The sequence below is a fragment of the Podarcis tiliguerta genome (genome assembly GCF_965153285.1).
Source record: "Podarcis tiliguerta genome assembly, chromosome: 14".
NCBI lineage: Eukaryota > Metazoa > Chordata > Lepidosauria > Squamata > Lacertidae > Podarcis > Podarcis tiliguerta.
Window position 1 is genome coordinate 4,077,404 of NC_139547.1, and position 18,151 is coordinate 4,095,554.

Here is an 18,151-nt window from a genome sequence, read left to right on the forward strand (position 1 = left end):
GAAATTCGTTTACCTTGTATTCGGATATCAGCAATGTCACCTTTCTGATCACAGACTAAAATGTTGAAGGCACTCAATTTGGCAGTGAGCTTCAGGTCAAACCCACCATCGCGGGTCACAAGAGTAGAAACTGCGCCACAGAAAGACACATTAAACAACAACTATTAAACAATAGTTTTCCAGTTCAGATGTTAATGGGAAACTGGTTTTAAGGAATGCCTCCCTGCATATGAACTGACCTGGATTGTGCAATAATCATCAGAGGCCCTTCTTCATGCATCCCCTCCATGAGAGGTCCAGAGGGTAGGAATACAAGAATGGGCCTTTTCTGCAGTGGCTCCTCATTTGTGAAATGCTCTCCCTATGGAGCATGGGTAGGCAAACTAAGGCCCGGGGGCCGGATCTGGCCCAATTGCCTTCTAAATCCGGCCCACGGATAGTCCAGGAATCAATATGTTTTTACATGAGTAGAATGTGCCCTTTTCTTTAAAATGCATCTCTGGGTTGCATAAGAATTCGTTCTTTTTTTCTTTCCCCAAAATATAGTCCCACGCGGTCTGAGGGACAGTGGACCGGTCCCCTGGTGAAAAAGTTTGCTGACCCCAGCTATGGAGGCTTGACTGGCACCATCATTATTTATCTTTAGGCAACAGGCAACTTTTCTCTATCACCAGGCCTTTTGGCCTTTAACTATCTGTGTCCTTTTAGAAGTGGGTGGGGTGTTTTTAATGCATTTCCTTTCCCCTTTGGTTGTAATGCATCAGTAGGGGGTGTTGGGTTAGTTGGTTGTATGTCAATTTGGGTTGCTCTGGGCAAGTTAAGGCAACTAACAAATCTAATAAATAATAATTTAAGAGATCAGGATAGAAGTACCAAAGGTAAGTGTAAAGGTAAGTGCAAAGTTTAAGTTGACAGCAAGCACACAGGTTGCTTCATTAAGGTGTTAGTTATGTATGAACTAGCTGAATCAGTGTTGACTAAAGCATTGTTGTTGCCACTACACATAAGGGAACAAACAGGATTCCCAAAGGATGCGCCGAGGGCAATCTGGGCCTGGCAAGCCATTTTCATGGGAGAAGTGACAGGCAGCATTTGGCATGCTTAACCAGGGCCGTCTTTAGCATATGCGGCGCCGGGGTGCAAAGATCTGCCCAGCGCCCCCAAATTACCGTATTTCAATCATCTGGCACCTACCAGAATTCAGTGCCGGGATACCCAGCACCCCTTGCATCCCTGGGTTAAAATGGCCCTGTGCTTTAACCCTTTTCATCGCTGCTTCCCTCCTACAACCCCAATTTTGAACCATTCTCCACCTACACACCCTTATCAATGAAGTCTCAGGAGCCCCAGCAAGGTGAAAATTATTTATTTATTAAATGTCTATACCGCCCTTCATCTGAGGATCAGAGGGCTGTTTACAATATAAAAACACAAAAACATGTAACATAGTAACGAACAAAAACAATGAACTCCTCCATACACAGTTTAAAATGCCATAGATTGTTTAATTAACCAAAGGTCCGGAAAAAGAGGAATGTTGTGCCTGGCACTTAAAGATATGTAATGAAGGTGCCATGTGAGCCTCCCTGGCATAAAAGTAGCCAAGGGGAATAGCTGCAGAGGAAGAGTTCTGCCTGCTTTTCCCCTCTCCCTACAATCTCTCACACACTTAGCTTTCTTCCTCATGCAATGCCGTGGCTTGTTCTTTTGGTCCCCTTCATAGCATTAATGCCCACTTTTACTCTTCTTTTGTTCCCTCCTCATATTATGTCTTATGCTAAATCAAATAAAGCACTTGGCAAAATGTAAAGTAGTATATAAATTAACACACCACTACCATCCTTGGTTATCAAGAAGGATATAGCGATATCCTACATCACAATACCTGGTTTTGCAAGAACAGTTTTGGGCTCCTCTGAAAGCAGCTTTCGATCAGTTCTCTTATCAGCAGGTGTAAGTTCACTTGTGGCATATGTGAAAAAATTCATGATTGACAGCAAGGCTTCGGTGTGTAGCAACATGTCCAATGAAGAAAAGGAGACCTAAGAAAGAGAAGGTATGTCACAGAGGATCACTGGCATCTTGCCTTAGAGCAAGGCCTTGGATGTCTGATTATTATTTTTTAAAACTGCCCTTTAGCTTATGTATAATTAATTGAACTCATGCCATTTTAATTTGTATATTGTGATTATGCTGTCATTTGTTTATTACTTTGTTAAGAACTTAAGAACAGCCTTGCCAGAGCAGACCAAAAGCCCCCCTAGCCCAGCATCCTGTTTTCTCAGTGGTCAAACAGATGCCCACGGGAAGCCCACAAGAGAGATATGAGCCCAGGAGCACTCTCAAGCAAGTGGTATTCAGAGGCATAGGACCTCCAACGCTGCAGGTAACAGACTCTCTGTGCCTTGATAGCCTTATCCCCTGTGACTCTGTCCATTCCCCTTTTAAGGCTGTCCAAGTTGGCAGCCATCACTACATCATGCGGTAGCAAAATCATATTGTTTAAGTCACATTGTATATTGCCCTGGGATAAACATTATAAACCGTGGTATATGGATATCATAAATAAAATTTAACTTCGTTTGCATTCATTTCTCACACAAGCTTGTGAAGAGCATGTCGATCCAATAAACTTGATCCCAAAACCCTTTGACTAAGTTAACAATTGTTACAAAAAAATACACCAAACACACCATACTATATAGGAGCTGACTTGCCAACACACTTCAGAACTTACATTTAGTGCTTGCTTTGTACTTTTGTAAATTGTTTCAAAATGTGCTCCATCTGCATCAGCCTAAGAAAAGAATTGAAGCTTCAGATCATTATATAAATGGAAGCAACATCCAGAGGGTTTCTCTGACCTAACATCTACATGTGCCTGCCCTAAAGCAGCCCCACCCTGTCCCAAAGTGTCACTCAGATGACTGAGCTGTGTATCACAACTTCCTAGACCACAGGGCAAGAAGGGTTAAGGCAGAAAGAGTTTTTTTCATCTCAGATGAGGGTAATTAATTGTCTTCAGGGAAAATCAGATCCTTGCATCTTTATTCAATCTTATCACCTAAAGTCATTTCCCACCCTCTGCCATCCCTCAATCTCCCCTACCCCTCACCTGTCATTCATACAAAAATTACACCTTACTGAATGAGACCAGACTAGCACTGACCAACCAGATGATCAGCTAAAGGACTTAGCCTTACTACAATGTTCAATTAAGGTAACCATAACATTTAATTCCCAGTTATTTCACTTTGCTGTTCCACATCACTTAGCATAAAAAGCCCTAATTTTGTTTTTTCAACACTGACTCATAAGATCCCACAATGATCTTTAGTTAAAAAATAAATAAACCTTTATATAATTCATTTTTAAAAGATGCTCGCCAGATTCATCTGAAGAACTAATGATGTTCAGAGGATCTCCTTTGGAATCTGTGGGTAAAATAAGAAACACGTTTACAGAGCTCTGATTCATTTAGCATTCATTTTGCACAGTAAAGTAATCAATGCAGTAAATGCGTTAATGTTTCAATGATACAATGTTTTTTGAAGAAATGGTGTATAGCAGCAGAGGGGAACCCCCTGGCCTGTGGGCCTAATTAGGTCCACCAGGCAGTTCTGGCGAAGCCAAGCCCACCCGCCCTACAATGGACATCATTTCTGACAACAGTGGTAGGGCAAGCAAATATTAGGCTGGGCCAAAAAGGGGGTTGTGCCTGCAAAGCCCCAACAATCAGCTGAATGTCAGGGCTTGCATAGCACCGTGAATGGCTCTTTGCAAGCCCCTCTGATGCCTCGACTATCTGAACATTGGGGGTTGCACTTTACATGCCCTGACAATCAGCTGGTCATGAATGTAGGTGATAGGCAAGTGGATGGACCTGTGAGTGGCCCTGCCCACCTGTCAAACTTGGCTCACAGGGGGTGGGTGAGATAGGGATCTGGTCTGCCAGCTGGAATTTAAGCAACTCAGAACAAGACAAAGGATGAGTAAAGAGGCTTATTAAGTGACATGAGCTACTCGTCTACAAGCAAATGTAAAAGTGCTGTTTTTCAGCATTAGAGATTCGCTTCTTAGAAGAAATTATTTCAGCAACTATTGAATTTTCATCATAGCAACTCATTCCTTTTCCTCCTCCTTATAACCTGAAAGCTGCTTTGGAAAAGTGTGTGTGTGTGTGTGTGTGTGTGTGTGATTGTGTGTGTGAGAGAGAGACTCCTCCTTAAATTATTTGTAGCAAGTACCAGGTTCAGCCCTTAAATTAAATATGTGACATTTAACAGGATACACTGCAAATGAGAGGGAAGACTGGCCACGTTAGGAAAATCTAAAAAAAATTATTTTAAAATGTGAAAGTTCTATGAGAAACCTCCACCCACCAACTACAATCTTACAGTGTAAGAACTACACTATTTATACATTTCTATTTTTCATCACAAGTTTTCTCAAAAACACACATACAGTAACAAACACTCAATTACAATAAACAAAAAGTTGAGTAAAGCTTATGGCATAGAGGCAGCCAACAAAGGTCCTGAAAAACTACATTTAACATTCAAAAGCAAAGGCTTCCAACTCTACAGCTCTATGATTCTATGTAAATCATAGATGGACACAGAATCAGACATTAAAGAACACAAACTGAACATGTAGGAAAACAATCTGCAAATTTAATATTGTCACATGAAGAACTATTTGTACCACCTGAATTACATTATTTCGTCAAATTCTAACTTAACCTTGACTTACCAGTGAATTCAAGGCACTTCATGTGGATTTTTTTAAGATATGCTGTAGCAGTCATGGAATGTGTTTTAATTCTGCTTTCAGTTCCAAGCTGCAACACTGTTAATGTGTGCAAAGGGCAGCTTTTCTTGTCTATCTGTTTCATTAATGTTACTACAACCTAAAAGAAAAATACAGGACATTTCAAAAATTGCAACAGAATGCATTTGAAGACTCAAAAGTCAACCATATATAGTTGAAATCAACACCACTTACCTGGTTTCTGCCAACACTAGTTTCCAACTCCCAAGTGAAAAGAGCCGATCAACATGAATACTGTTCAGCATTTACTATAGATACCTGCTAGTTACCCACGACTTTTGAACTCAGTGGGCTATGTTTCGTTGAAACTATGGTTTGAGAAGCAGCCTTGATCAAAACTTCTTTTGTTCTCAGTAACCATAGGTTAATCAAACCAAGTTTCCCTGAGTTCAAACAAGGAACTGTGGTTTGTTTAAAAGCAAAAACTTTAAAGCTTTTCCTTGGAGAGAGGACATGATATTAGCATGAGAAGCCAAGACTCATCACAGCTCATTCATGCAATGGGAAGCTAGGCCTTAGTCTGTACCAGAAAATGAGAGAAGTGGCATATTTTACACTGCTAACAACACAGATTTGTGGGCCTATCTGAGAGGCTTTCATGTGTCAAGTAATTGTCTCTAGCACAGATAAATAAAACAAACTTCAACATTTAGGCTTAAAGAGACAAACAAGCTGTCATACCTCTTTGATTTCAAAGTTTAGCAGCATATTGGTAATATCCTCCTGCAGGACTTCTTTTGATGTGCCCAGTAAGTTATCTTCTAACATAATTTCTTTCTCAGCTACCAGTGTTTTTGTCTTTTGTTTTCCATTTCCTGCTGATACTAAAGACAGGTTAGTTCCACTTGTAAAACAGCATTTTTATGGTTATTCCTCCCAAAAAAGGAACAACAGTTCTCACCTGGAGGCTGTTTCTCAGAGATACTGAACACATGGCATTGTGAGTTTTGCTGCCCTCTTATGCTTCAAAACGGGAAACCCAGAAAGGTCTTTGCCCACTATGCCATGCATTCATCACCTCTGAAGAAACAGAACCCTATACTAATTCCAAAAGCTGCACTGGCTGGCATGGATTGATCCAGATAAAATTCACAAAAGGAGAACAAAGGGGGATGGGAGACCAAAACAAGCAACCTCAAAGACCAAACTTTTTACATTATAGGTATAGGGACCCCTGACCATAAGGTCCAGTCGTGGACGACTCTGGGGTTGCGGTGCTCATCTCGCTTTATTGGCCGAGGGAGCCGGCGTATAGCTTCCGAGTCATGTGGCCAGCATGACTAAGCCGCTTCTGGAGAACCAGAGCAGCACACCGAAACACCGTTTACCTTCCCGCTGGAGAGGTACCTATTTATCTACTTGCACTTTGACATGCTTTCGAACTGCTAGGTTGGCAGGAGCTGGACAAGGTTTTTAAAAATAACCAGCTAAGACAGGAACAGGCCGCTCACTGTTCAATATAATCCATTTGAATATAGTTTTCTTAAGGGACATCAACTACTTTCTGCATTAATTTTCATGGCTGCTTTGATTACACAGCTCCCCAAAAAATAACTAAGCAGGAAGCAGTTTTCACCATCTGCTATAGTTACCAAGGGAAAGGAAAAACCAAAAATTCCTGCTCAATAGCTTAGGCAGTCCTTATTTCTCATTTATTTTTTTGGCACTGCATAAATAAATCAGGCTCAAGCCCACACCTAAGAAGAAAATTACTTCCAGTCCTCTTTTCGTGATATTTTATTCAAGAGACAAGAGTATGTCTGGTGAACCTGAGAAATGCTTCTTCTCCTATGATCTTAACTTTTAAAACTAATCCAAGCCTCAGCAATATGAAGCATCCCAAATGAAAATCTACAAAGGAATGGGAAAACACATACACATTTTACAATGAAGACTGACTTACCTTCAGTTTTTGCTAGTGGCTTTGTGGTTTGATCTGCTTCAGCAAGGTTCTCTGTCACTACTTTAAGCAGAACATTCAAATCCTCTTGACTTAGAATGATCTAAACAGTGGCATATGAAGTCAAATTATCTGTCTCCCAATTTGAGAGCTTCTATCAAATGTTCAACTGATGGTAAATGCCAGGGATCTTTCTTATATTGACCAATTACAGGCAGATACTTGCTGCCTATTACCCATCATATTGTGGGTAATAGGCAGCAAGTATCTGACAAGCCAAAGAGACCTGCAGTATTGGATTCATTCTTGCATCCACAGCAGTTTAATCATGGGGTTCCAATTCCTCAGCACAACCTGCTTCCCAGCAATGCTTCAAAGCAAAAGTCACCACAGCTATAATGCTTTCTTTCTTGTCCCCACTCTAACCATACCCTGATTAGTACCATTTTTGAATGGCTAACTAAAAACTTCTACTTATGATCTCTACATAAAGGTTTTCTTATGCTCTTGCTATTGTCTGTTGTATAATAAAATAATTATCCATTTAAAAAGCACCTTTATGACCAATTCAATATTTTCCTGCTCTCCAGTTCTTTTTCCACACGACTCTCTCTTCAACTAGAGTTGAAACTCTGGAGGCAGAACAGAATAGTGGCTGCTGCTGCTGTACTACCATGCATGTCAGCTGCTAAGCAGGGAGGCTGAGCAACTCTCTCCTGCCATTCCCTGGAGAAAGATCACACAGTTGAAGTCCTGCCACATTTTAAATGTTTTTGCATGTTTCTCTGCATCATTGTGTTAGTCTTAACATTCTCTGAAGATACCTGTCATAATTAAAAGAACTATGCAAGCATGCCTTTGAAAACAAAAATTAACTCACATTCATTGCATCTAGATGCCCTTTGATTTCCACCACTGGTATTTTGTGATACCATTCTCCAGCCAGGTTGCGATTCACAGAAAGGTTCAGATTAATAGGATGTAGAATTTGGATGTCAGGTTGAGAGAAACCTGGTTGCAGGATTGTCCTAAGTAACAACAAACAACATGACTGTTTTGGAATAACATGATGGACCAGCCCCAAACAGCATTCTGACTATCCTGATTCAACAGCACATGGATAAGAAAAGTTTAATTCACCTTGACAACTTAAGTTGTGTCAATAAGACATCCATTTTATCCATGACCGGGGGGAGTGAACAGTCCTCTGCCAGCACCAAATTGAATTTGTTTTGTATCTTGATCAATCCCAGGTCTATCACTATAGCATTAGATGAAACTGAAGACTGAGGGATGAGTATAACTGGAGCCTTTAGATTAATATCCATGGAAAGACGAAAGCTCCTCTGAGCCAAACCCCTCACACTTGTGGCAGCCTTCTCTGCAGCCTGCACTGTAGCAGCACTCAAAGCTTCTTTGGCAATTTGGAAGTTGTTCAGAAAATTCTGCAAGAGGGAAAAAGCAGTGATGATTTCTTCAGTGGCACTTTCTTTTTATTGAATATCCCTTGTATTAATACATCATAAACTTTCCCCTATAACAGTTGCAGCTGTTCAGGAAAGATTTCAGATTCTCAGACCCAGATCTTTACTTAACATGTAGGTCCATCCTTCATCATGAAAGATGGCCCAGCCATGACTTTAGCAAGACAAGACCATGACAAAGCAGGAGCAGTAACTGATGGCAAAGCAACAAATTAATCCAAATCAAAGTCTGACTTCCTTTTGTGCCCAGCAAGAGGCAACTAGTCTGGTAAAATGGAACTAAGAGCTTCAGATCTGTAAGATGTTTATATAATTTCATATGGAACTTTTGCTTCTCTAGGGGACTGAATCAGGTCGAATCCAATGAATATGAGAGCCTATTTTATTTGGAAGAGGAAAGAAAACCTAAATAAATTCCCAAAAGTATATTTCCAAAACACTCTCATACAATTACCAAACTGTATCATCTTGCATGGTAATGTAAAGACTTCCTATTAATTCTATACGTGGCATTATAATGCAAATTCACATGATTGTTGGGTCTTACCAGGAGTGACATGAGGAATTTATGTAGGTATATAATCTGAATACAGCCCACTTTGAGAGACATTATCCCATCCACTTTGGACATATCTCTGTAGGCTTCTCCCTCAGTAGCTTCTGGATACAATGCCAAATTGAAACTGAAGACTTCATCACCAACTATAGAAACAGCCTAAAACGGGAAGGGGGGGCAGAAAGTACATATAGTTTTCAGTTTCTAGATCAGTGTAAACACACAGATATTTGAGCAGTTCAAATTATCTTAGGTGCATGTGAGTTTTATCTCCATTTCTAGGAATGAAGTTCTGAAGATTAGCATTATCTCAATGGATAGATTTATCAGCTCAGATTGGATTTACAGGTCAGTCTATTCAGCCCTTTCAGAGACAGAATTCCCTGTATGTGATTGTCCCATAAAATATTTTCAAAGCAAGGAAGCTTTTTAGCTAACCCAATGAAGATGTCCTATCCCACCAGCCACTGTTATTAATTTATTGGTAGGTGGTTATTTATTCATTCCCCATCTCCCCATGGTTATTCCTGTCTTGAAATAAAAAGTAAACATTTGAGATGCTTCAGGACATAGAAAACATCCATGATGCCTCTTGCCTTATCAATCCCACAAAGACAATTTGTAAAACTGGCTTCCATAGGAAGAAGAAAATCTTGCTTCAGTCTCCCCCTGCCCAACAGCTTTCAGTCACAATGCAGGGCACGTAATGCTACCTCCTCTGCAGCCAGCCTCACAAACCACATTTGCATTCATCATGAGAGCCACTAAGAAGTCAAAATAAGTGCTCAGTTCCTTCCTAACAGCTCCCATGGGTGGACACCGATTCCTAACCCAGTAGCCATTTATTCTGCATACCTGTCCACTGGAACCTAAGCATTTTTTTTCTATCCAGTTTTGCAGCTTGTAATTCAGCTCACTGAATCTTTTTTTTAAATAATAATAATAATAGTCCTAGTGAAACACCATTATATGAATTATTTAACAACATTCAATTTTAGTATATTATACCTTTTTATGAATTGTCCTTAAATCAACATCAGTAACAATTATATCTTTCAGCCGTGCAAAGAGAATGGTTTGACTGGACTGAAGAAACAAAGATGAATCAAGACCTGAGAGAGAAGAAGTGGCACATGCAATTTCAAACCTTTCAAAATTATCTTTCTTTCCAACTTCTCAAAGTTGTGCATTTATTTATTACACATTGTGAACCTTGACGATACAGTGAACCAAAAATATGAACATAAGAAATCAGCCATGAATCCTCAAAGAAATTAAATCAAGGTCTTCAGCTATATTACAAGTTTTGGAAACAAGTTCTTAAAAGGTCCCCACACACACACACACCTTACCTTGAATTTTGATTTCAGCAATATTGTTCTTCGCATCACAAATGTTTAAACAGAAGGCATCCAACTTTGCAAACACTTTGAAATCAAACACATCCTTTTCTTTGTGTAGTTTTGTCACTGTGAGGAAGAGATTTGTACAATGGATTTTTTTGCTGAGATGTGAGCCAATTCATGGAATATTTTCAGATAAGCTACACTGAAATGAGAAATTCACCATACCTTTCTTCAAACTAGCCTCTTTGTTCTGTTTGCCTTCCTGTATCTGCAATGACCCTGCGCTCTGACCCCTTGACGGGACAACAGCCATGAGGTAATTGAGGGACGAGAGAAGGGCCTGCGTGTGCAGCAGCAGGTTTAAGGATGAGAAGGACACCTAGTTGGGCGAGGGAGAAGAGTCACAGATAGTGGGAGTTTCTTATTCACATAGTATGTGTTTACTATAATAGATTACATTCTGTCACTTGGGGGAAAATACGGATGCCTTATATGAATGAAGAAGTCATTCTTTCCGCAGGGCCTGTAAGACAGAGTTGTTCCGCCTGGCCTTTGGCTTGGAGCCAATTTGATTCCCTCCCCCTCTTTCTTTTTTCTTTTCCTTTCTCCTCCTGCGATGAGGCTACATTTTAATATTTTAACGTTTCAACATTTTAATGTTGTATTTTAATTTTGTTTTTAAGCTGTATTCATTCAATTTGTTTTTATTATTGCTTGTTAGCCGCCCTGAGCCCGGCCTTGGCTGGGGAGGATGGGGTATAAATAAATTTTTATTTTTATTTTTATTTTTATTATTATGTTTAGGGTGTTCTTTCCAGTTAACTAGCTGGAAATATTTGGGGGAAATGCAAGCCAAACAGTAACTGCAGTACCATGAAGCACACCTTGCTTAGTGATGGGCATATTAATTACCTGTGCTACTCTCCAGTCCAGAACCCTGATTGGCCAGAAGGGTAAACCATGGACTTCTAAAAACTAGAAGCCCCTATATGTGGAAAAATGTCTAGAAAAAGAAAGAAAGCCCTTTGGCCTTCAGTCTCATTACTTGGGCACAATGTTTTGGAAAGACACACCACACGTGGCCACATGAGACAAGGGCAGCCTCTCTTCAGATGCAGGCATATGTGGGGCATGAACAACCATGGGTCCCATCATAATTTCAAAGTTAGCTCTTGGCAGACAGCTCATCTTAGCAAGCTAATGAAACTGCAACAGGATTTATTTTAAAAAAATATATCCTAAAGCTAGGAGGAAGCAACCCAGAGGGAGAATGAGACAAAAGTGACAATATTACAAGTTTAAGAAATGCAACAATCGAACTCCTATCCATACCATTTCCCTCTCACACACCTGCCCCCGCTACCTGCAAAGTGATAAGCTACAGAGCAACCTGAAGAATCATGATTCAGGCCAGTACTAGATTTTGTCCTAGATGTTGCTTACCCGAACTGTTTGCTCAGTGTTATCAAAAACTGTCTGAAATCCTGGACCATTTTGATTGGCCTAAAGGAAATATCAAATGTGAAAGTTAAGAGACTAAACTAAACACCATCCACATAGACGCAGGTTCCAATTTTATATTTACTCAGCTTTAAAAAAAAATAGTTATTAAAAAACCCAAAAACCCTTACCTTGATGTATTCTACTTTCAGGAGATCTAACCCGGGTTTATCTGAAGAGCTAATTAAATGAAGTTGCTGTTTTTTACCTGCAAATACAACATAGAACTTCATTTAAGAGTTTTTCACAAAAATTGGCATCAGCTTTAAAATCTACAACAGGTATCGGGCACAGCATTTTCTAGAACTATGGTCCAAACACCTTTAAATAGGAGTCACAAAAGACAAAAGTCACTTCCAAAGAAATTCAAATTGCAAGTAGAAAGTACGATTGGTACCTACTTGGAGTGTAGATTTATGAGGGTGTCATGCAGGAATAACCCACCCCAGTGGCTGCATGACACCAGGAATAAATTGCTAATCAGACCAAGGCCTGGTTATGGAGCAATGTTTTCGCCTGGCACCTAAAGATAAGTTGCTAGGCAAGCCTCCCTGGGGAGAGCATTCCACAAGCAGGGAGCCACAAAAAGGCTCATTCTCATGCTGCCACCTTCCATACCTCTTGTGCATGAGGCATGCAAAGAGCCTCAGATGATGACTACAGGGTCCAGGTTGGTTCATATGGTGGGGGGAGGATATGGTCCTTGAGGCATCACGGTCCTGAGCCATTTAAGGCTTGATAGGTCAAAACCAACACTTTGAATTGGGCCTGGAAACTAATTAGTAGCCACTGCAGTCAGGCCAGGATTGGTGCAGTATGCTCAAACTGGCTTGCCCCAGTGTGCTACCTAGCCACCAAAGTTTCCGAACCATCTTCAGAGGCAGCCCTATGTATAACGTGTTGTAGTAGACAACAGACCTTAGGCTATCCCTGTCCAGATAAGGGCGCAGCTGGACCACCAGCCAAAGTTGATGGAAGGCACTCTGCACCACCAAGGCCACCAGAGCCTCAAGCAACAGCAAAGGATCCAGAAGTACCCCCAGTTTATGTACATGCTGGACTGAGCTTCTTTTGTTGTCTCTCTTTCAGTCCATTACCGAGGCAAGACAACGGTCCAGCACATCCACTGCCAAACTTGCAGATGTAAAGCAGTAGAGCTGTCATTGGCATACTGCTGACAACATACTCTGAATAATCTCACTCTGTGGTTTCATGTATATGTTAGGTAGGGAACCGGACACTGAAGGTTCTACAGGGCTGAAGGATGCTCCTCAAGTAACACCCTCTAGAAACGTCCATCCAAGTAGGGCCAGAACCACTGTAAAAGCAGTGCCACCCACCCCCAACTCAGACAGCTGCTCCAGAAGGACACTATGGTTCATGGTATCAAAAGCTACTGAGAGGCTGAGGAGAATTGAAAGGGGCATATTTCCCTGGTCTCTCTCCTGACAGGGCGGCCAAAGCAGTTTCTGTGCCAACACCACTGCTTAAGCCCTGACTGAAATGGATCTGGAAAATCTATTTATTCTAAAAAGTGCCTGGATCTGGTCTGCAACTACCTGCTCAAGAATGTTGTCTTAGAAGGGGTGCAATTGGAGCCACCCCTTTTCTCCCCAACTCCTCTCATCCCAGGCACATCTTACATCCCTTAAATTAAAAAATAACAAAACCACAAGTTTTAAAAAACTACAAGTTAAAAAGCAGTTAAAAACAATTTAAAACATTATAAGCAATTAGGACAATAACAGCAATAAATCAGTACGTTCTATCACACAAATACTATATTATTTTATCTATTAAGCTACCTTGAATTTCATGATAATCCAGGCTAATTTTCCTCAAATAAGATACAGCTCTCAAGTGATAAGTTTTGTCAGTTGCTTCCATTCCAAGCTGCTTCACATTAAATACAAGGATTGTTTCTTCTCTCTGTAGTTGCTTAGTGAGCTCCAAAACCACCTAAGTAAAGCATCAGAGTAAGTATTATATAACTTCTTTCAAACCCAGTGTTGTCCCTTCCTACATTTCTTCAATACCATACAAGGGGAGAAAACAACTACTTACAATGACAAGTGACTGGTGCCATCCTAGAAGAGGATGTACATGACAGCAAGAAGGACAGTAGGAAGAATGCCTCTTCTAACATGGTGCGTGTAAACACCTCATTTTTAAAAAAGTAATTGGGGGGGGGGATGTTTTTATTCATCTGCTAAGTTGATATAATAAATTCACCAAGGCTAGAATCCTGACCCTACTTTACCTGTGAGCAAGTCCCACTGAATTCAATAGGACTTTGAGGAGGCATGCTCAGTATTATGCTGAGTCATAGGAACATAGGAAGCTGCATTATACCAATTCAGATCACTTGTCGATCTTGCTCAGTATTGTCTACATGGACTGGCAGCAGCTCTCCAAGGCTTCAGGCAAGGGTTTGCCCTACCTGGAGATGCTGGGGACTGAATTTAGGACCTTCCATGTGTAAGACCGAGCTATGGCCCTTCATCTTTAACTGAGTGGCAATTACACTGTTGAAAAGCATCTTTGATACTAGTCCAACAGATTAGGTTATCACAGCACTGTAAGAGACTATTCATACATTCAATGAACTGATTAAACTATTTTATTTATTTAGGAAATTTACCAATTCTTCATCATGATATATATTCCAGGGCAGTTTAAAATAAAAAATAGAAAAACACCACCACCACAACAACAAAACTAAGATACCTAGTGGAATTGTGCTGCTTTTAGACCCACCCGGCACACTCACTATACATCTGATGCTAACATTAAATTGTTCATATGCATTCAGAACCTATGATCAAACACTTGATAAAGTGCAGCTGATAGCTATTGACTGGGTATATGAGCAGAGCAGACTGTGTATGTGCCGATCAGGTTTAAATGCTACATCAAAACAGGAGTGGGGAGGAAACAACTTTCTACCTGCTTCCCAGTTTAACTTTTTCAGTTGAAAAGGAACACTAAGAGCAGCTATCCCCTGCAGGGAAGCCTGCAGTTGATGCCATAATTCTGCTTTAACTGATCAGGCTGTGTACCACTGCCAACTCTCCACCAATATCAGATGAAGTCAGGTTGGTTACAGCAGAATGCCCATGCTCCATTTCAACAAGAGATGTCAATGCCAACTGCAGCAGCCCATTTGTTTTGGAAATGTATTATTCAACTTTTATCATTTGAATTATTCTTCGGGGGAGGGGGAGAAACACTTGCCTCCCTAATTTCAAACTTCAGTTGAAGATTTGTGAGCTCTTCCTGAACAGTCACAAGCTCAGTCTTTAGTTCCTTTCTCTTGGGGAAGGTTCTTTCTCCAGGTATAGTAGAGTCATCAGCATCAAAATACTCATCATCAGATTCTAAGGAATGAGATTTTTTTTAAAAAAGTTATCTGAGTAGAAATAGACTACATAAAAACACTGCCCCAATGGTGGACTGATCAGCCTCAAATATGTCAGTAAACAGAAACAACCTGATCACTTCTTTTATTTTTGTTACCAAGAGCTCTCTGCTTCTAACCTGTTTCATATTTTTAAGGATGTTAACTAAAAGTCCTAATACATTATCCAAGTCAAAGGAATCACCTTTTAATTATCCTGAGTATGCTCAAATTCAAAGCATGGCTCACCAAGGCTTCCCTATCATTCTACTACATTGATAAATGTATCTTTCATTTACGTATTGTAAACCTGGCTCCACACGTTACGGCATTCATGGAAAAACTGCCATTATCACTTAACCTGTTAAACTGTTAGTATCTCATCATGATTTAAATCATCATGGATCATCCCGTCAGTAACAGCATGAGGGAGCCAAATTAAGAGGCAGTAAGATCACTACATGTTGGTGATCTATTCAGCTACAATCAGCATCATATTTCATTTTTTACCTGATCCTACTCCTTCCAGCAATAGGGATGTGCCAAGAAAATCTTTTTGTCTATCAGCAATAGCAGGAATGGTGGATACCTAAGAAGATTGCAAGATACAGAGAATGAGCTGTGGTTCTAATTTCATTGTTTGCATTTTTCTAAAATGCCCTCATTTTAGAAAACGCAACATTGCACCTCTCTCTATTCCAAATAAGAGTTTTTACTTGTCTTCATATCAATCACATTTTCAATCTGTAGCATGTGTTTTTGATCTCTCCCCATATGATGAATATTATGTATTTACTTTTGCACTCGAAGCTGAAGCAGCTGGCTTCTGTGGGAGCGTAATGCTATCAATGAGTTCAAAGACACGTTTGATCTTCTGATCAGAAATCCTCAAGTGAAGCAGGGGAAGCTCTCCTGATACTTTGAACCTAAGGATATTTTTAAAAGGATGGCATTAAAAGTGTTTGATGTTACATACAAGGCATGTAACAAAACTAGACTACCAACAATCAATTTTATTAACCAACTGATACAAAAGTGAAATCTACAGAGGAAAAAGAAAGTACTGAAACACCAAACAAGTGAATTTCAGAAAAAATTGCTTACTACAGTTCATTTTTCCAAGAAACACATGAAATCCATAATTACAACCAATTAAATTGTGATACATTACTTAGCCATTCTGGCATCCTTCTCCACCATTGATTTGGCAAGCTGTATGTGTATGTCCATGGGATGCAATATGTGCAGAGGTGAGGGATGTTCAAATCGAGCCTTTTTCCAATCTTCTCCTAAAGAACAATTAATAATTTGCATGTCTTAGTAACTTGCATGTCTTAGCATGAGAGAAAATATACATTTCTAATTCAAAAGTTATGTTCTTAAATATGTAAATCTAGAGATAACCATGGTAGAAAGAAGCACTAGTCTTGAGCAACTGATCAACTGCAGAAAACCCAATACACTAGATGCACTATCTATGAAAAGTTCAACAATTCTACCATAACCATCTTGTTACCCCCTTAAAGAGTATTTGCTAATCTTTAAGGGGCCACAATTCTTTGTTTCTACTGTAACAGACTAACATGGCTACTTCTCTAAAACTGTAACATCACAGTTGCTATTAAGAAGCACCAAACTCAAGTTAAATCTGGGATGCATAACTGAAGCTAATGACATTCCGCTGATGTCAAGATTACTATCATTCAGCATCAGGTGAAGATGCTTATTTTCTCAGAACTTTAAAATGTATTGTTATTTTAGTGATGCTTTAACCTATTCTATTCTTATTTATACATTCTATTCTTATTTATACACACACACACACACACACACACACTTTTAAAATAAAGTCTCTATTTAACATGGCACTTCTACCTTCCCACCTAGACTCCCTTATGCGCAACAACAGGGATGGGAACAGGTTACTCTCACCCAGTCTTGGACCTCTGTGCAAATTCTGGCTGAAGTGAAATGCCTCAGCACTAAATCAACACAGTACAAAATGGGATCTGGAGGTACAGAGCAACAGGCAGAAAATGGATACCACAATACAAATTGTCAGATATCCCCCATGGTGGGATCGGGACAGAACTGTGCTTTACAGAGTTTAAAATCCCCAGAGCCCCATACCTACTTCTTACTTCAGAAAGGATATGACAAGTCCTTTACTCCTAAGCATGTTTGGTTGCTCTATTCATCCCTGGAGTTTCAAGTACGGTAGCTAATGACTTCCAAGCACCTGCTTTCTTCCCCATTCTACAGGCTTCCTCACACACACCTACTTCCCAGATCTCCCTGAATGTTTTCTTTCCCCTTCTGGCTTGCCACTGCATATTTATACCCAGGTACCTCAAAGCACAGGTTGTTCCCTTGTCTGTGAATGAGGCTCTGTGGTTCCTGCTTCTCTGCCAATCTCTGTTCACCTGCTCCGTCAGACACACTTTATGCAGCCACAATGGAGGCTGCAGAGCTACCACTGCAACACATCCAGCCCAGCGGTGTTTACTTCTGGCCAGGCTAGTTGCAAGGTTCTGCAGAAACAGGCACCAGTTGCCACCTCTTCCTCCTAACACCAGTATACAAATTATTTTGTCTTGGGATTTGATTCTCAAAGCATTGCTTTCAGCTCCAAACACCAACCAGTAATCAAGACTATGTTTACATGTAACTTTTATTTCCTTACACACTGAATACCTGATAAGCCAAACAGCAGTTGCACATTCTTGATTTCTACATCAAACTTGTCATATGCTTTATCCATGATCTCTTCCAATGATGTACTTGAGGTATGGTGGTTGCCTTGATTGATGCTGTTCAACTATTGAATAATCACTTTTCATTATTGTTTAGAACATATTAGACACCTCATTTTCACATATTCATCTTTCATAGCAGCAAGATTAATCAGCAGACTGATTTATGGAATGATTTAAAAAAATATATAGATTCATTAACTTAAAATACTACAAATGACCAGTGAAATAGTCTTCAGGGTTAGTAAATTATCAGAGTTCACCAAAATTGATAGAACTCTAAAGGGGCACAGAGCACAAACCCCAAGACTCAGGTCACGTAGGTCATTCACTAACAAAACCCACTCCTCCATTTCTAAACTATTTAAATGAAGAGACCTTTTAA

The 18,151-nt window shown here is 40.1% G+C and overlaps 1 protein-coding gene across 6 annotated transcripts in view; it reads right to left on the reverse strand.

Annotated features, from left to right (window-relative positions):
• VPS13C (vacuolar protein sorting 13 homolog C) overlaps positions 1-18,151 on the reverse strand; it is a 103,609-nt gene that overhangs the window by 50,177 nt on the left and 35,281 nt on the right. For 4 of the 6 annotated variants that reach the window (XM_083412914.1, XM_083412913.1, XM_083412911.1 and 1 more), the window contains 21 exons: positions 17,708-17,831; positions 16,185-16,302; positions 15,810-15,939; positions 15,524-15,602; positions 14,851-14,993; positions 13,422-13,575; positions 11,748-11,824; positions 11,560-11,619; positions 10,342-10,495; positions 10,123-10,239; positions 9,779-9,882; positions 8,762-8,929; positions 7,871-8,175; positions 7,611-7,758; positions 6,734-6,833; positions 5,512-5,648; positions 4,753-4,909; positions 3,355-3,434; positions 2,738-2,797; positions 1,886-2,042; positions 14-130 (listed from right to left, as the gene is read on the reverse strand). In XM_083412914.1, the coding sequence (XP_083269040.1) occupies positions 14-130; positions 1,886-2,042; positions 2,738-2,797; positions 3,355-3,434; positions 4,753-4,909; positions 5,512-5,648; positions 6,734-6,833; positions 7,611-7,758; positions 7,871-8,175; positions 8,762-8,929; positions 9,779-9,882; positions 10,123-10,239; positions 10,342-10,495; positions 11,560-11,619; positions 11,748-11,824; positions 13,422-13,575; positions 14,851-14,993; positions 15,524-15,602; positions 15,810-15,939; positions 16,185-16,302; positions 17,708-17,831 (2,689 nt within the window). The remainder of the gene's footprint in view (positions 1-13; positions 131-1,885; positions 2,043-2,737; positions 2,798-3,354; positions 3,435-4,752; positions 4,910-5,511; positions 5,649-6,733; positions 6,834-7,610; positions 7,759-7,870; positions 8,176-8,761; positions 8,930-9,778; positions 9,883-10,122; positions 10,240-10,341; positions 10,496-11,559; positions 11,620-11,747; positions 11,825-13,421; positions 13,576-14,850; positions 14,994-15,523; positions 15,603-15,809; positions 15,940-16,184; positions 16,303-17,707; positions 17,832-18,151) is intronic. The other 2 variants (XM_083412915.1, XM_083412912.1) reach the window with 1 other exon arrangement.